The sequence below is a fragment of the Lonchura striata genome, chromosome 4, assembly GCF_050655825.1.
Source record: "Lonchura striata isolate lonStrDom1 chromosome 4, ASM5065582v1, whole genome shotgun sequence".
NCBI classification, from domain to species: Eukaryota; Metazoa; Chordata; class Aves; order Passeriformes; family Estrildidae; genus Lonchura; species Lonchura striata.
Genome location: NC_140706.1, coordinates 6,045,370 through 6,064,898, shown reverse-complemented (window position 1 = coordinate 6,064,898; position 19,529 = coordinate 6,045,370). Strand labels below are relative to the sequence as shown.

General features: G+C 41.7%; 1 protein-coding gene across 14 annotated transcripts in view; it reads right to left on the bottom strand.

The window, feature by feature from the left end:
• Positions 1-19,529, bottom strand: part of REEP1 (receptor accessory protein 1) — an 82,503-nt gene that overhangs the window by 62,736 nt on the left and 238 nt on the right. For 12 of the 14 annotated variants that reach the window (XM_085577501.1, XM_085577509.1, XM_085577502.1 and 9 more), the window contains exons 2-3: positions 16,186-16,229; positions 14,266-14,358 (exon numbers count right to left, since the gene is read on the bottom strand). In XM_085577501.1, the coding sequence (XP_085433627.1) occupies positions 14,266-14,358; positions 16,186-16,229 (137 nt within the window). Of the gene's footprint in view, positions 1-2,861; positions 3,030-14,265; positions 14,359-16,185; positions 16,230-19,529 lie in introns of those variants that run through there. The other 2 variants (XM_085577514.1, XM_021535725.3) reach the window with 1 other exon arrangement.

The window sequence follows — 19,529 nt, the reverse complement described above, 5'->3', positions numbered from 1 at the left end:
TGCAGGCAGACAGAACCAGCCAGCACTCTGGACACAAAGCCCAAACACTAAAGGTGAAATGAGGTAAGAGAAGGTTTGCAGTGAGTTGTCTGACTTCTGGCTGAAAAAAATGAGAAGTGCTCATATATTCTTCTCCTTCAATGTTTTAGAAATAGAAAATGCCAGGACAGAACCAGTAACAACCAAATCAGAGACAGTGGAAGCAGCAAAGCATCAAAGAGACAAAGCAAAGGCTTACTTTTTATTTAAAGCCCTTTCTGTTAGCTGAGTCATATCAGACATAGCCCCTGTGGAGGTCAGCAGAAGTCATAAGAGCACAAATCAACATTCACAATGTGATTAAACCACACCACACCACTTTATTCATAATCCTTACCATTTAATAAGATTTAATGAAAAAACAACTACATAGGCACAAGCAGAGGGGAAAAAAGCCCAACCAGGTGGCCATTCTACTTAACCACAGCTATCCCTACTGATGAATCAACTAGTGATTCATAATGAGATGGGGAAACTGGATTAGATAGATTAAATCTTTGCCGTGATCCTAATTTGAAGACCACTGTACACCAAGGAGTCAGGAATCCAGCTCCCAGTTACTGTGAATGGGTGCAGGTCTGTGCTGTGCTGCAGGGGTGTGATGGCTGTCTGCCTGTGGTGGGATGCACAAACCTCTCGGATGCAGGAGCAACTTGCTCATCACCTGACACTGAACCACCTGCCCATCTTTGTCTTCATCCAAGTGTAGCAACAAGCCCTCTTGTGAACATCCTTTTCATCTGGCAATAGGAGTGATGAATGGAAATATCTTTAGAAATAAAAAGAAAATGCTCTGAGAGTTGGAAAGATAAATGTGTAAGGGAACCTTTCCACAGGCAGATCTGCATGGTGTGCTGCAGCAAACTGGAGGGCTTCTCCATGTCAGACACCTTGGGCTTTCTGGGATCTGATGGAATGTAAGATTATTTATACCCTCCTCTTTTTTTTAATGCAATGCTACCTCTAGCAAATGGTGTTTTAAGAAATACTCTAAAGAGCCCAAGTTTATTACTGGGATCATAACAAACCAGCACTTCCTGGTGCAAAATATTCTTAAAGGATGGATGTACACTAAGTAATGGAAAGACAGTGGTGACGAAGCATGGCTTGCCCTAGGTTTCCTTGCAAAATTCTTACTTATTATGACTACTAAATATTTACACTGCATATTCATTATTTGCTACTGAAAATGCAGCATAACAAATAACTGGTACTGCCCTCTGCACAGCTGACTCCATGCTGTGACATGTTATTCAGATAACACTGAAGAGAACAGGAAGGTCTGTGTGCTCAGCTAATTACCTGACTGGTCAACTGCTCAGGTCCTGCCCCTATCAGATTTTTACCCAGTCCATGTGTCTTAGATGAAATCATCTGTGTAGATGTGCATGTGCTGAGACAAGTAAGTTAAACTACCAATGTCTCCGTAGACATTCTTTGTTCTTTAGGATTAGCTGGGTTACATGGTAATGTGGGTTTTTTCAAAGTGGAAATTAGTCTAGTAGAGAAGAAAGAAAAGCTGCCTTAGACAATGCATGCTATGTCTCACATTGCTGGCAGAGATATCTGCACGGTTATACTATTAAAATTAAAACTTTTAAATATTTAACACTCTTTCCCAGAATGAAGTGCAAGCCAAATAATGGCTAGCTGCAGCTGAATCCAGATGACAGACCTGCAGGGACTAAATTCAACTCTAGAGCCCCCTAAAATCTTCATATCTGACACTTAATGTCTTACTGATACAGTAACATAACTAAGCTGAAGGTGAGTTTTCCTTTTGATATTTCATCTTATATGGCAAAAGAGTCCTTGCAAATGCTTTTCTGGAAACATGCTGATAGTGCAACATCATGGCACGTTTCTTTCAGACAAAGAAAGTGACAGGCCCTCGCAGACGCTCTAAAATAACTTAAGAGCACAACAGATGCCCTCCTGAATCTGCAGGAGATGCATCTGTATGCATATGATGAAGAAAACTGGCAAATTATTTATCTGATGCCATATATTAGCCTTCCCCAGACACATTTCCAGAAGGGAGATCAGCCATCCTGCTGCCCCACCTTAAGACTGTAATCTCCCTCCTCCAGGAATTTCCCAAATGGCATCAAAAATGCCTTTTTCTCCCTAATACTCTTCCCAGATGGGGCAGATAAACATATACCTTGAGCTTGCTCCGTTTTCCCCTGTTGCCTGTGAAAAATTTGCAGGGAATTTTTACATGTATTCCCACCTAGAGCAGTTTCAGCCATGGAAAAGCTGTAGGACAAGTGCAAAGAGCCACACGCTTCTTCCTCCAGGCTGACAGGTTAAAGGGAGAGCGAGATCGTCTTTCGAGAGGATGAGCGGCAAGTCGCAGAGAGGAAGGGAATATTTGGTATTTCTTTCGCAAAACAGACAGAAGAAAGCGGCGGCGGCGGCTGGGAGACCCCGCGGCCGCCTCTCCCACGCCCCCTCGCGAGCCCCCAGCCTCGCCGAGCCCGGTAACAAAGCGCCGCTGCCCAAATCCATTTTCCCACCCGTGGATGCTCCATCTCCCCTCCGGACCCCGAGCCCGTCCATCGCCGAGCGCCGGGCGATGTCACTCGCTGTTTCTCCCCTGTCACCTTGCGCTGTACGGCGCGGCAGCGCTTTCCCCTTCACCACCCCGGTGATTTTCTCATGCTGGAAAATCCCATCTGACCCACCTACCTCCTGCCAAACCCCCCGACAACAACCCGCTAAATTTAGCCCGGTATCCACAGCAGGGGCGAGGCAGCGCGGACGCCGCGCACACGCACAACACGCGGACGCGCTGCAGGTGCCGGGCGGCAGCTACTCACACCACTAGCCTGGAGATGATCCATGAGACCATGGCGCTGCCGTGTGCAGGGCTGGCTCTCCCGGCAGGGAGGGCTCGCCCGGTGTCCTCGCCCGCTGCCGGCCGCCGCCCGAGTGCGCGGGGCGGGCGGCTCGGCCATCCGGCCCCGCAGCCTCAGCGCAGCCTCACTGGCGGCGCCGCCCGCAGCCGCGCAGCCGGGCCCGGCCGCCCACGCTGGGCAGGGCCCGCAGCCGCCCCCCGCGGCAGGAGGAGGAGCCCCCCGCGCCCGCCGGGCTCCCCAGCCCGACAGCCCGCGGTGTGCGCGGAGATCTGGCGTGCGGAACGGGTCCCTGCCCCAGCCGCGGCACCGCGCAGGTATGAGGGCGCTTCTGGACCGCGAAGGAAACCCTACGGACTGTTCACATCAAAGGAAAGGCAAAGCTAAGGCTCGGGGTCGAGGGGTGTCTTTGAGCAATAGAAAGAGAAGGATTTTCCCGTTTTTCCACACCCCCCTAAGTGTCCAGCCACAACGGACAAAGGTATTGGCCACGGGATCCAGGTAAATTCCCATCATCATCAGTGATGACAAGCAGCAATCTCTCCTCGACATCACTTTTCATTAGCGAGTCTCACGGCTGTCAAGTCCAATTTCCATGAGGAACAGCTGCCCACACACAAAACAACATATGTTGCCTTGACCTCCAGGTTGTTCTCTTTAAGTTTCCTTTGGATTATTTTCCTTTCTTTCACTGACGCGTGCCAAATTTGGTTAGATTGCCTGAAATTATCCCCCCTGCTTTGGTTTTCCCCTTCTACTGGAAGCACTCATGCCCATGGCAATACACGATGAGGTTTTTTGTCTTTTAGTAATCTAGAGTTTGCCACCAGAACAGCCCCAAGTTTTACTTGGAGGTTGGTCTGTGGAGCAGTTGGCCTGTTTCTGGCATTAGGTCCAGGGCTCCAGCCACCCCTGTCCCTGGCAGGATCTTCACGTCCATGCCACATTGTTCTTTCTGAAGACTGAGCATCTGCCGCAAAATGCCCCATCATTCTGAGACAGCATAGCTTAAAGATGCTGAAAATCTCTCATGCATTGTGAGTAACCTGGGAAGAACTCTTGCAAGGAGAGACTGAACGCTTCAAACCAGAGGCAGCAGTTGTTATATGTGTATATGATAATTCGTGCAAATAAAATTGTCGTATGGTTTATAGTTATGTACTGTTAACATATACTCTTATAAGAAGTTTTTAAAACGCACAAGCCAGTGACAGGAATTGTAACAATGTCGAAACCACCTGGACAAAGGAGGGAGGACTCCATTCACAAGCAAATGAACATGGCCAGCCCGGAGATGGATCATCCATCAAGGTAGTCCGAGGAACACCCGAATGATGAATACACGATAAATATCCGAGACTGAGATAGCCAGAGCTATCAGGGAGATACAGTTTAACACTAAATTCCGGGAATGCGATCATGGGTGGTCATCACCGTCCGGACATGTTTTGTTCAACTTGCCACAGAGAAAAGAACTCCACATGAATACGTGCAGTCCAAAAAGGAAGAAAAGGGACTCTGCCTCGGGCAAGAAAAACCATATAAAAATCGGTCAGACAGGACAGTTGGTGTGAAGCACAGAGGACCCTCTGCTGCAGTGGTCAAACCTGTGTCTCACCCAGCACCAATACCTGGGCTCGGCACTGACCTCTTTTTTGATAGTGGCTTTTCGTTGTTATTCTCTAAATTTATATTTTGACCATTTAATAGATCTTCTTTAATTAATAAATTGGAGCTTTCATTTATAACAGCAATTCTAGGAGCTGATCACAGACTTGTCTAGTCCCAGGCTACCACAGACATCCTCACGGCCCTGTCCACAGTATCCAGCCCTTATCATAGAATGGTTTGGTTGAAAGAGAACTTAAAAGTCATCTCATTCCAACTCCCTGCCATGGGAAAGAACACCTCCCACAAGACTAGATTGCTCAGAGCCCCATCCAGCCTGGCGTTACACCTCACCTTTCTTCTGCTTAGATCAAAAGTCCTCTATAATAGGATCACCTTTTTTTTTTTAATGTTGGCTCTCTGGATCTGATCCCCAGAAAACCAATACGTTGAGGGACAATCAGACCAACAACTCATTGCCTTCGGGTAAAGCTGCAGGCACAGAGAGACACGTAATTAAAGTTATTAACGTGCAGCATCTGTAGAAATCAGGTTTCGGGGAGGATGCTCACGGCCGCCGCGCTCCGCTGGCCGCAGTGGGTTTGTTCCTCCAGCAGAGGGAACTTCCACCCCGCGCTGGGCCCTGTAGGGCTGCGGCAGCGCTTCTGCTCCCAGCGCCCCAATTCCGGCAATTCCCAATTGCGAGCCGCAGCGGCAGCATGGGGCCAGCGCATCTCTGTCCTCAGGGACTGTAAGCGCCCAGAGCAGCAGCAGCGCTCCAGCCAGCGCTGACCGCTGTACAACACCACAAAGGCAGGGCTGGGAGGTGAGCTGCAGTAAGCGAGTGTAAATTAGCTGTCTTCTCCAGGCATGCTTGCTCTAAGTGAGAACTGCCTTCTCTCCAAAAGAAGCCATTAGGTCATCCAGCCCGAATTCTTAAAGCAGTGAATCATCCTGTGGCTGTCTTGCTTGTATATTGTAGCCAAATAAGTACTTGGAAATCTGTTATCCGAGATTTTTACTATGTCAGGATTATTTAGTGAGAGCTTTTAGACTGCATGTTGGCAGACAATCCACAACATTGTTACAGTTAATGATGGGATATTATCAAGTACAAGGCACAGATCTCTCTGCAAGAATATTTGTGTTATCATCAAAGTACATAAAACTTGCCACTTAGTACTTGCTGCATATTTCCTGGATCAACAAGAGAAGATACTGGATCATAAAGACAGATAATACAGAGGACAACACCCAGAGCTGCAGCAAAATGTTTTAGTGCTCAAATCATAACTCAGCCTCGTGTCCTCTTGATTTGCTCCAACATTGAGCTAAGAGTCAACTCAGAGACTAACTCAGTGAGGTGGGTATTTGGGGGATCGCTCCTCCCAGCAAGTACATCCAGCACTTTCACACAGCACAATTTATGGTTAAATTCATGCATATTCATTACATTCCTTGGGATAGGAGTGGTTATACAAATTACTTTTCAGAAATCATTAACAGCATTAGCATATGTGACACACAAGCACAGTGTACTCTGGTGGTCGAACTGAGGAAGGCTCCAAGTTCCAATGAAGGCCGGCAGTCTTCCTCCCTCTGCCCTTTTCACCTTTCTTTCTGAAGCATGGGCAGTCCTTTGCTGGCTGGCTCAGCATTTTCTGCTGACAGTAGGTTTTGTTTCTCTTATCTTGGTAAGGTGAATTCTGCTTATCTTGACAAGACTAAGGCGCATCCTGCTTCTTAGGCTTGTGATTAATATTTGTTTACTCTTAATAGTTAACTCATGCTTACATGAGTTAATTACTGATCAACTTCTTTCACTCTTGCCTCCTTCCAGCCTCTTCCAGCTCACCATGTTCACTGCAACTCCTGCCAGTTGCCATTGCTGCTGACTCCACTGCTCTTTTCTGGGCAGCAAACCTCAAAAAGGTCAGAGGAATTTTTTTTTCTGGCTGGAAGCAATCTTTGGCAGGGGTAAGCAGGACATGGACCCTTCTTGTGCTGCTGCTTTGTACACAGCTGGCACAATCACTACCTGAGGACTGATCTTAAGCCCCAAATGTACACAGATAACAAGGTAGTCTGGTGATGGCAAACCTAAGGAGCTTGACTGTGAATGCAGAGAGCTTTACTGAAACATCTGTTTGGTAAACAGAGGGTGAAGGAGAGAAATCCAGCTCCACTGAGTCACCAGCGGAAGGGTGACAATGCCCCCTACCTACTCCTCATGGGCTGTGTCTTAGGACAAGTCACACAGTTCTGTACCTATGAGCTCTGCATGTGACATCCCAAGCATCCTAGAAAGAGGCTTTGCTTCAAGAGAGTCTTCACTTTGCTGTTAAACTACCTCATCCAGTCTATAAAAAACCAAACCAAACCGAGTCTTCTTGTTTAAGAAGACTCCCAAAAAAACAGAAGAAGAGTTAAAGCGTAGGAACAGATATGAATTAATTTATACAGCCAGCTCAGCAGAAATGCCATCCAATGCTCCTGGAACATTTTGAAGCTGCTTAAGCACTAGAAGATTTGGCAGTGGAAAACCCTACAAAGATTGCACCATTAGATGGTCTGATTTCTGTTTCTCAAATTCTAAAATAAATCAGCTCTGTTACTGAAGGCAGAGCCACCACCCTTGCTGTAAATACTATGTAGTCTTCTCCTAGCAACTACTTTTTCCGAGAAGTTCACAGCCACAGAAAAAGTCAGACCCCTCAACAGCTCTACTATAATCAGAGTCATTCCTCTCTGCTCCAGGGAAAGGGGATCTCTGCCTCACAGCTGAACAACAACTGCCAAGCCAGGGCTGCTTAGAACAAAAGCGTCACTGACATACATGCACAGAGCACTCTGTTACCAAATCCAGAAAAGGTCAGGAAGCAGCAAGTGCAGGCAACTCTTATGTCCTCCAATGAATCAAACCTACACTGAGGCATTTAAGAACAGCTGAAGTGCAGACAACCCAGCCAAGAAATGTACCCAGGAATAGAGAAAAGTATCAGACAGAAAACCTGTGATAGTTGGGTGCTGAAGTTCATGTGGCAAAACCAAAAATTAATATAAAATAAACAAAATACACATAACCATAGTGCACACATATATCATGCAGTGTTGTTACAGCACCTAAAAAGGATCAGGAGAAGAAAGTTTGATCAGGAATAAATTGTCTGTATCCCATCAAGGAATGCACACACACACAAACAGATAAATATATTCAGCCTCTTGAAAGAAAATTAAGGAAGACACACACACTCACATATATAGATAAATATATTCAGACTCTTGAAAGAAATGTTTGGTGTTCCACCCACTGGAATAGAATAGATGATTCCTTGCATTTATCTCTTGACTTCTATTTGGGAAGCAAAACAAAAGAAACAAATAAATGAAAACTTAATGTGTGTAACATGGACAATTAGAGTGAAAATCCAAGAAGAATGCATCTCCTGAACACAGTAATGAAAAAAACCCATTTCTGAAATGACAGCTTTACTAACAAATATGGAGTAGACAGGAAAAGGTTAATCCTACCCACGCGGGAGAATTGTTACAGCATGGGGAGACATTCAACATTTCCTGGCTGCTATTTTCATCTTTATTATTGAATTAACTGCTTCAGAGCTATGGTCATTAGCAAAGAGAGATTAAGAAATGCTTATTTTGTCTCAAAAGTGCTGTGGTCTGGCATTTGCACTGGGAACTGCAATTTCTGAGAAACACTCTTGATTTCAGTGACTCACTACCAGAGCTTGGGGAAAACATGGAGAGAAGCATGTCTGAATGTATCATTTGGCTTTAGGTAAACAAAATGGGAGGGCTTAGCCCCAGTTATCCAAATACAAAACTCTGCAGCCCAGAGCTTAGCCACTGATACTCAGTATCTCAGATATTAAGCTCTGAATACCTCAGGTTGTGCATCAAAAGTCTGAGAAGTCTGTTCTTTGCTTTCCATATCCTCTTCTGTAACTGTGTCCTGCTACATGTAACTTACATGCTACAAGATGCTTCCTTTGCCTTGGAATAAACCCATGTGTTTTATATTAACTCATTAGTGGTTCTGAGGTATCTGCAGACCCTCCAGCTCCATGAAAAATTATCCTAGTTCAGCATGTTTTCCATTATACAGAATCCTAGAATCATAGAATATCCTGAGATAAAAGGGACACATAAGGAACAAAGAACTGCTTGATTTACAGCATTTTATAAATTGATGAAAGGGTATTTTAGACTGGGAATTACTTTTTCAATCTTAAAAGTCAATAAAGGCATTAATAAATTACCATAGTTATTACAGTATTTCTGACACTCGGGTTAGATCCCTTGCTCCTTGTTAGCTGCTACCTGTCACTGTTTACCTCCTAAACACCCTGCTGTGGACAGTGTACAACTGAAATGTAAAAAGAATGGAAGCAGTTCAATAACCCCCCCTCCCCACACACATATAAGCAAAAAACCCACCCCAAACACCAACAACACAAACCAACCCAAAAATCTTTCAATAGTGACTTTGAGTAATAAGGCATACTGTCAAAACTTGAAACCAGTGTGAAGATCAAGTCTATCTTAGCTTTAAAACAGGACATGTAATAGTCATGGCAAGCTTCTATGGATGATGCACACTGAGTCAAGACTAGGGAAAGTTTCTCTTCAGATTTGCTCAAATTTCTCTTCAAATTTGTGTCTCTAGGCCCTTATTATCAGCTACCTCCAGGAAGGAGATACTGAGATGTACATGGCTTTGGTTTGATCCAGTGGGTCAGTCCTTACATTCTTGCTTTGGAAGGATGGATTGTTCTGAATTTTATTACTGCACAGTGTTTAACAACAATAACAATAGTGAATGTGCTGAAGGATGACTTGACCATGTTCTTGACCTTAAAGGAGACACAGAGAGAAAGGAGGCAGGCAATTAAGTGTTAGTGTGAATATGACGTTTACTCAAGAGAGATATTGAGAGAAATAGGGTCAGTGCACGGCCTTGAGGTTTCACTCAGGCGCCACACCATGCAAACAGGAATGCAAATGATAACAAGAAGCTGTAAATAACAAAAGGGGCCCCTCTGATGACCAGAACAGAGGTTTCCTTCAAAGAAACAGAGAAGGAATGTGCAGGAGGCTATCCATAGCCCTAACTATGTCAGGAGAATGCTGCAGACTGGTCTTAGCAGTTTCTAGAAACTGTCTTCACAGACTGATGTAATAAAAGAACTGAAGGCAATAAGAGAGGAAAACAAGTGGGCTTCTTCACCATCCCTTGCTGAATTACCTTCAACCAACTACTTTGGTATCACAGGCACTATTCTGTTTAGCCTGTGCATAGATGAAATCCTGTACATAGATGAAATCACCCAAGCAATTACTAGGCTAGTATGGCAGCATGAAAACATGTTTTAATAACTGTATAAATCCTACTTAATTATAAGTTTTACTAAAAGGCTGCTGTTGACCTTCCAGATCAGTTTAAATCCCAGCACAAACCAGGATATGGTTTCAATTCTGCATAGAGCCCCGAGGGAGGCAGATGAAAATGAGCTGCCCTGGCACAGCTGGCAAAGATGCTTCCCATAGGAGCTGCTCAGAGGTACTTGCAGGTGAGCAGCAACCTCGCTGTGAATGCACTCATTTCTCCAGGGGTTTTCTCACACTTCTGCCAGGATTTTTCTCTTCCTCCCATACACCAGAATCCACCTGCATCCCCCATGTGTGTCTTGTTCTGCTCCTCTCAAGGCATGCAAACCACTCACTGCCTTATAACTGTTTTGTCCTCAGTTACAAAGAGAAATGCTGAGTGTCAGAGCACAGAGCATATTAAAGACACTAACTCTCACAAACTGTATATTCATAAACATGAAATTCCACCACACTAAGCTGCTTTCAGTTTTATTCCATTCTGGAAAAAGTAAAAAGAATGATAGGGAAAAGAGGATTCTTTTTATGGACAAGTTATATAACTAAATTTTTTCTCTGCAGTCAGGATACATGAAAAACTTGCAGCATCATCCTGCTTCTCTCTCTCTCATTATGTGGCAGTAGGCATAAGAATTAATTGTCTTCCAGGGACAAAAAAGGCTACGTTCCAAAATGGAAACAGAAAAAAAACCCAGGATCCTAACTAAACAATTAGAGGCTTAAAAAAAAAAAAAAAAAAAAAAAACTAGACAAAGGAAAACTTCATCCATTGTGATAAGAGTTTTCAAGTTACCTTCTATACCTTCTACAGGCTTTTTATAGAGCCCCCTCATTCCTACAGACTTTACTCCCTTCTAAAGCATTACAATATCTCAACTTTAATGCCACTATTAATGAGACCAGATAATGCTTCTTTGGCTTGGTACCTGCTTACACCTCACAGAGGTCAAAGTGGGTGTAGTGGGCAATGCATTTAGAGAGCTCCCAACACTTCATATGGCTGCTTAAAGTATTCTAACACATTTCTGAGCCATGCATGCCTGACTGAGAGAGCAATAGTTTTTCTCCACAAATAGTGATCCAGTACATCTGCTTAACACAACATTTGAAAAGGCTACACCTGAAAATGGAAATTTGGACCTAGCAGTCTAGACTTCAATATCACAATGTACTCTAACAAAGAGAAAAAAAGGTGATAGAAAACTGCTTTAAAAGATCACCATTTTCATCATCATTTCAAAATAGCATTTGTGCTCAATCCCCATTTTCCATATCAGTCTGCAGTCAGAAAACTGCAAGTTCCAACTTTTCAAGCTGCTAAATGAAGCATTTCCAAACACGTGTTCTCCATCCATACTCCAGTAAGAGACTCATAATTGCAATGCATGCAGGTGATGCAGTGTTTTCTGTGCTTTCTTCTCCCTCAGACACTGGCCCAGCCACCCTCTGTTGAAAATACTTTCCAGATCTCTAAGAGCCCAGAGATTCTCCAAGTGCCACTGAAATTAATGAAATAGAGCCAGTGACCAGCACTGCCAACAGCAGTGAAGGTGTATCTCTACACCTTCCAAGGGAAGTGTGCCAGCACATCACACAGTCCTCCCAGAACTACCCTGACACCAGTCAGGGTGCTGCTGATAAAGGTGTTGCTGTAGAAACACAGAGCTTACTCTGAGGCAGCTACACAGGAATCTCCTCAAGAGCCCTGGGGATGATTTTCAGCTCATGCCAAGCTCCTTGCTGCTGAGGCTACACCTGACTTTATACAACAACTGAGTTATAAGTAGCCCATGGAGGTCATTGTGTCCAAATTTCAGCTCAAAGCAGGGCCATCTTTGAATCTGCATTACACTGGGGAGGACTTCATCTCCAATAATATTTTATAAAGTAGTCTAGACATGAATCTGTCACCTGTAGCAGTAACAGTGCAGTGAAAAATGAGACAGTTTTACCCTTACAACAACTTTGTAAAACTGGTGTGGTGTGCAGAGATCTGACACTGTCTTAGCACTGAAGCTGTCTCCCCTGGTGCCAGCAGCACAGCAGCTATCAGAGCACTGTGCAACAGGTTGGTTACAACCTCCTAGGTGAAGACATTGTTCTTTTGGGTAGAAAATTGGTTCTGCAAAAGTCAAGTGCATTCCTTCTATTCACTATAGGCAAGAGGATTTCAAGCCTTGGCTTCGGGGTCTAGTAAACACACATGGTGGGCAGCTGCAGCCATTACTTAAGAGTTAATCCTTGTACTATCCTTCATTAATCTAACTACAATGATCAAGTAGCATGGAACATGTTCAGCATGGACAGAGAGTGTATGTCAGATTAACAGGATTACCTGCTGATGAGGGTAATACTACCCTGTATTTATTCAGCACTTTTCTGATGAACTGAAAGTACCTTTCAAAGGTGGGTAAATATTTGTTAACCCCAGAGATGAATATGTGAGTGCAAAGAGGTTAAGTAACAACACTGATTCCACACAGTGAACCAGCAGCACTATTCCCAGAGGTGCTTTAACACAGCATTCCTTGAGCCATAGGCTGGCACAACCTACTCATAAAGTCCTAACAATCACAGCACATCCTGTTCTCCCATGCTAACAGGCCGCCTAAAAAGCAACATTTCTATGGTCAGTTAAAGCTTCATTTTCACTGCTTACGTTTTGCTGACTTTGAAAGACTTTACACAAACACATTTGGGGAGCAAAAAAGCCTACTTTCCTTTGCACTGTAGCATGTCTAAGACACTGCTATGGAATAGTAAAATACAAATATTCTGAACCATCTGTAAATTTGTATGTGTTTTTTTGTAGCTTGGGGTCATGATTTTGCATTCTTTGTGTAAAAACATTATATGTTTTTAAAATACTCTGATAAAATAATGAACTTGAAGAACAAAACTTTCATTTTTCTCCCTCTTTAAAAGATCCTTTAAACCCACAACCAATTCCTGTGATTCCTGTCTATAGACATTATTCTTCTAATGATCATAAGGTCACTTGTACCACAGGAAACCTGTGAGAGCTGAGCATACACTGTACTCTTCATTAACTCATTAGTGCCCCATACCAGCATTCATTGCAGTAGCTTCTGACAAAGAAAAAAAACCCCAGAACCTCAATGCCTGCCTAATTTGGGCAACAATGTGTAAACCAGAGTAGCACAGACATCACCCCTCTTCATGTTTGCATCTAGTTCAGCATTTACTCTAGCAGAAAGGGTAGAACATCAGTCAGTAATTAGAGACCTCTATTGCAAATGAGGAAGATCAGACATCTCTGAGGGATAATTTGTCCCACTTATTCTAGACATCTATTTTAGTATTAATCTCCTTCTGGAGATGCTTCTCTTCACTCTCTGCAGAGTAGGCTTAGACAATGAGATGCCTGCTGGTGGATGAAGTTCATTAAATGCATATTTTCTATTCTGGCAGATTGTGACCTACTTGTGATACAAAATGAGATACATCCAACCTCTGCTGCAACCAGAGGCACAATGCTAATCATCTCATGGAGTGAGTCAGGGAGCTTAACACCTGATATATGTCTGATAAAATCCAGTCCTCCAATGATCTGCTAATTTTTTTTTTTCCAATACCACATTTATAAAATCATTTTCAGCCTTGATAATTATTTCAATCACATCAAATATTTCCCTACATTCTTTTGAAACAAATCGGTCTCCAGTTACCCCAACCTGTAAATGTACAGGTTTTAAGCTACTCCTCAGTGTTTATGTGTCAAAGTTTGTTGAGCAGCAGAGACAGCCTGGAGTAACTTGGCTGTGTTTCTTATATTCTCATTAGAAAATTGTAGATGTAAATTTTATTATATGATAAACTGTGTATAGGAAATAAGAGTAAAAAGCAGCAATAGAAATATATGCCAGAGCAGAAGTTCCTCTGCATCGGAAACTGAAAAAGGTCACTTCCATTTTTGAAAAAAAACCTGCAATTATACTGTTTAGGGCAGTAGATATTGGGAAGCAGGAAAAGTTCAAATTTACCTTCTTATGCTTTTCAGAATAGACAAGAGACAGGACAGATTGCAATCTTCCTCTTAAAAGAAGACAGGGCTGACATATGATCTCTTAAATCAGTGGATGAAGTTCCTAGTTTCACTGGAGTTAGGAATCTGCTTTAGAACCACTGTTTTAATTTTAGACACAAACCTCTACCATCAAAGCCCAAGGTTTGGAGAGCAGCCATTAATCTCTGACAGCTGTGAAGAGAGACCAGGGAAAAGACACTCTAAAGTTTCACTGACGTGTAGTTGACTTAGAGAGCTTTACAGAGAGGAGTAGAAAATCACAAAGTTGTTTACAATGACAAATACAGTGAGTGAGATAATTACCAGTGCCAATGCCCAGCCGGCCCCAGAACTGCCCAGTGCCCCCTTCTCCTGGGCTGGGTGGAGTTGCAGAGATCTCTGCATGTGGCAGGAGAGCTGACACAGAGAGAACAACAGAAACAATCTGTAACCTACAGCTGTAACTATTTTAAAGCAATACTGTTACATGTGCTCTAAGCTAAAGAGAAATTACAATGCCTATGTCCAATGTCTGGGCAGAGGGTACTGGGGGATGGATACCAGTTTGATGGAACTGGAGTGTCAGCTGATTTTGCTTTGAATATATTTAGATCAAAATTTCAACTCTCACATATTATTTCTTGCATTACCCCTTTAACTAAAACTCAGTGATGACTCAATTGAAATTTAATATCTTCTGGGAGAAATTCTTAGCAGCTGCTTCACAATCATGCTTTTTTTCCTCCCTGGCATTAAGGGAGCATAAACACTTATTAAAGTTTACCAGGGAAAGTAAATTTGAAGATTGAAATGATGTTTAATTAGTAGCTATAAAACTCATCATCTTTCAGGCGAACAACACAAAACAATTCATAAGAATGATTATTGTTATCCCCATTTACAGAGAAATGAGGTGAATTAAATGATCTGCCTTATGACACACATAGTGTTAGATTCCAGATCTGGCTCCCAGTTCTGTGCTGTACCAACTGAGTCACATTTAGCAATATACAACTTCTAAATATTCTCAGTTCTATATTCACCAATATCTGGTATCTTAATATTTCTTAATATTTCAATTTATTAATTTTTTTTGCTTCAGTGATATATTACTTTAGCTCTGTTAACTTATATCAGCACAATATACAAAATTAAAAAAAATCAGCGATTTATTTCTCTGTTGACCCTTGATGTGAAAAGTTATTGCATTTTTCCACTGGAATCAGTTACTGCAATAGCAGGTAAACCACACAATACATTTATTGCTGCAGTTGAAGGACAAGGTGAGTGACAGGACAGAAAAACTAGAGCCACGAGATATGGTGTTCTCTACAGGGGGTGGAAGGATCTGTAGTCCATCAATAAGATTAATGCATGTGCAACCACTCACTGAGATCACTCTCCAGTGTGTCCTCCCCCAGTCAAAAGGCCGAGTCTCTTTTTAAGTGAATACATATCCAAGAACAAAGTTCTTGTCCAAATTGCACATACTTATAACCTAAGGATCACTACTTCTCTAATGTTCACTATTTTGTCAAAAACTGCATTAAACTACAGAGGCTGAAAGAGAACTTCCAAGATGGGGATTTGAATAATCAAAAGCAGCACTGTGAATTTAGTCCAAATGTTCTTAGAAAAGTATGTAGGAGGGTAGTTTAGTTTTAGTTTAAAATTATAACAATTTCTATCCCCAATCTAGGATACCTGACACCTGCTCAGCAGCCCAAGCTGCTGAAATCTGTTAGATCTACAAGAGAAAGGAGTAAGTTTTCTCCCAAGGGAAGACACACTATCACAAAAGAGATCTCTTTAAAATAAAGAGCAGGAAGGACTTGAAATAAGCTAAAAGTATGTCTCTGGCACTGGCAGGAAATGGTGTGAAATCTAACTTTGCCAAAGCCAGATTATGTTGTTTCAATGACGGAAGAGCCTGGATATTATTAAGTAACAAAATATGAGTAACATGTTCTGTTTGCAGTTTTGGTGTGAGGCTTCTGGAGATTGGGCTAATTAACAAAGAACAACTCTCCTCAGATCATTAAACAATATTGCTTAAAGTTCACTATATCTCTTTACCCACCTTTCAATATCTCCCTTTGTACATCACCAAGACATTTCCTGATGTGGTGGTGGTTCCTACCATGTGGTTCAAATATATCCATCAAGATAATATTGATTTGCATTCTTTTATTAAAGTATGATACCCCAAACCCTTTGAATTATTAACTGATAATGTATTATTACCTGAAGGGAAACAGCTTTTTTCTTCCACAAAAGGACTTCTTCCTCTGAAGCAGCCAAGGAAAAACAAAACCAGCAGAGAATTACTCAGCACACTTATGTATAATGCTTGTTCATGGTTATTTTGTGAAGGTTATTGCATCACTCTATCTATAAATACTAATTTAACTTTAGAATTAATCTGCAAAATGTAATATCTAATTCCAATCCCCAGATAATACTGAACACACAATTAAATAATTAAATGTTAAATTAATAGTCAATTAAAATTTAATAATTGATCCTGATTTATCATCCTAAGAGTCCTCTCAAGATTTCCTGTTTCTGCAGTTGGTATAAAAAAATGAAGTCCTACTAACTCATCACTAGCAAAAGACAGTTCCCACAGAATATGTATGGGAGTGGAAAAGAGTAGGTCAGCATTTCTCTTAGTTTTTCCTTCAGCAAGTAAACTTAATTGCATACAATTAAAATGTACTTTGTATCAAAATATGTGCTTCCTTCAGCTTTAGACAGTGAGAAAATATTAACTAATGTATGACATGAATTATTTTATTTTAACTTATGGTAAAAAGATAATCATTGAAAAAAGGACCTGGAACCAGTCCTGCCTCTCTTGCAAAGCTGATCCAGGTGAGGTGTGCTGAGGTAACGAGGCTGTACCTGAGTAAAGAGCTTTTCTCTTTTCCTGCTATAACTAGAGCTAGGTTGGTATGAGTAGTGACTGATCTATATTATTTACTTTAGGAGTCATTTAACTACTTCAGTTTGGTGCTATTAAGAAAGTCTCTGGTAGTTTTTGCTCATTCTTTAGCACCACATCTCAAGACATACTGGAGAAATGAGAAATGGGCTATCTCCCAAAGCTCTGCTTCCAGTTCACAAAATATTCTGGGTTGGAAGGGACACATAAGGATCACCAGGTGCAGCTCTTAAGTGAATATCCCATACAGAGATCAAGTCCACAGCCCTGGTGCTATTGGCACCATGCTGTCAGCACAGCTGGTGGTTTCATAGCCTGGCCATAAGGACTTCCAACTGTAATTATACATCCTTACACCTCCATCATTAATCACTAGAATATAAAGGACTCGATGTTCCTCTTCTGTGCTTGTACAGCCCCCTATTCAGAGGCCCTTTGATTGAAAGTGGAGACCCTTAAATGTCACCACATTAGAGATTTTAAAAACCAGTTCCATAACATCCTGCACTGGTTGTTGCTTGCTGTAGCTGCACACACACTGGTAGGTTTAACCTGGAAATGCAGGAGAGCTCTGAAAAACAACTGCTCCCTTGTATGGAAAACATCTTTGGAGAAAACAGTGCCAGGACAGTTACCTAGACATTTATCTAAAGCCCCTCCTCTGACTGAAACATCCCTTTCTTGTAAAGTGTCTGTGACATCAAATACTTCTAGGTAGTGGGAGGCCAATTTTCAAACACAAATATTTGAATAGCACATCCAGATTTTATATGCAGAGAGGTAGGAGAAAATGCCTGAATGTGCAATTGTTTAGGCATAAAATTGGCTATTGAGTTTTATTGCTAAATTCCAATTTAAACTAAACTGTTAAATTCATATAATTAAATTCAAACCTCAAAGCCTCTTCTGCTCTTTTTCCTAGTGATACCTCACACAAGATAAATTTTCTGTTACTTAATGGTGGCTGAAAGGAAGAATTTATTGAACTGTGTTCTGAAGTTACTGTTTAAAGAGCACCTGTTTGCAGAGATTACTCCTTTCTCACATAGGAGCTAAAGGCTTACCAATTACCAGTCCAACCCAGTAGGTAGGGCCAGCTGGAAAAAATTATGCTCAAGACTTCATGCAGGCAGAACAGGCTGAAACCTGCTGTTTTGAGGTTCAATCAGTTCTGCTTCTTTACTACACTGCTTTGTTTTGCAGGTACTTCAACAGACATTGACTTTTCCAGAGGTAAATAATGCAGAGTGAGACAACTGCACCTGTGCCATTATCATAGGGTTAGCCTGAAACTTATTTATGAACATTTTGATGTTTCTCTTGACACACTGAAGGTGGGTAAATACACACAAATTATTTCTAACAGACATTAGTTTTGTGGAGACTATTGTGAGTGGTGATAAAAAAACAGGTAACAAAAACAACAGTACTTTTTTCCTGTATTGTATGGTGGTCATACTGAGAAGCAAGTCCTTAAGTGATGCGGCAAATTTAGAGATGTCTAGAGTAATCATTTTAAATTTTATGTATTTCACTTTTTGACCCAAGACTTTACTGGTTTACCTTTAACTTATAATGTTTAAAGAAGCAATATAATTTAAGAAAGAGATTTGGTCCTTATTTAATTACAAGAAACGAAGAATCCTAGGGAATGGAAGGAAGAAGCTAATTACTTTCTCTGTTTCAAAAGCAAAAATTCTTCAGTTGTGTGGCTTCTACTTAGCCCCTAGAATTTGAATGTCACCCTGTTCTTTTAAAAGTTTTAAAGTTCTTTTAAAAGTTTTCTATACCTTCTGATGTTTACATGTTTATACTAGAGTGCTCACATGCTGTTCATGTAAATAATGATTGTTTTATATTCTTCTTTGTGGTAGGAGATAATTGATAGACTGTTAGTTTAACCAGTGTAGTTGGAGAGGTGGCAATTTCATCCTCCAGTCCACTACCACTTTTAGAATTCTATATATTACAAAATCAAAAATAAAGTTCCTTCCTTTTACTCTTTTTCTTCTTTCACATCTAAAGTGAGTGCGTGAGTTATTTTGTATTGCAGTGCGACATTTGAATACCTCTACTCTTTCAGGACTTTGAAAAATTGTTTATAACCTGGATGACTGAGTTTTGTCCAGGCTTCTGTCAACTTGTGCTCTGCTTCCCCATCTTCTCTTCTGGTCTCTGCCAATTCATTTTATTTTATGTACATTCGCATAAAATGCTTTTTGATCACATCACCTTTTAGCCTCCTTTCCTATATAATTTCATTTTCAAGGGCATTCATGGACTATATCACCCTGTACTCTCAGCCTTCTAGGCCAGGACCCACCCAAAACATTACATTTTAAAATACCTTTGACCAGCCTCCATGCCACTCTTTGCATGTGGGAGCTGCTCATTCACTAAACTCACGTTGTTGCTGTTCAAATCTGCCCTTAAAACCTTCCTTTATTCTGATGTTAATGTGAAAAAAAATACTATTAGGCAACTGGAGTGCTACCAACTGCTTGATCTATTACATTGACTAATATTGCTTCATTATAGGCTGACATCTCTCTTCCTGCATGTATTAATCATCTACTCTTTGAGGCAAAGTGTTCTCTCTGCAGAAAAATCTAAGGGCTTTAAATAATGAGATTATGCAACACCT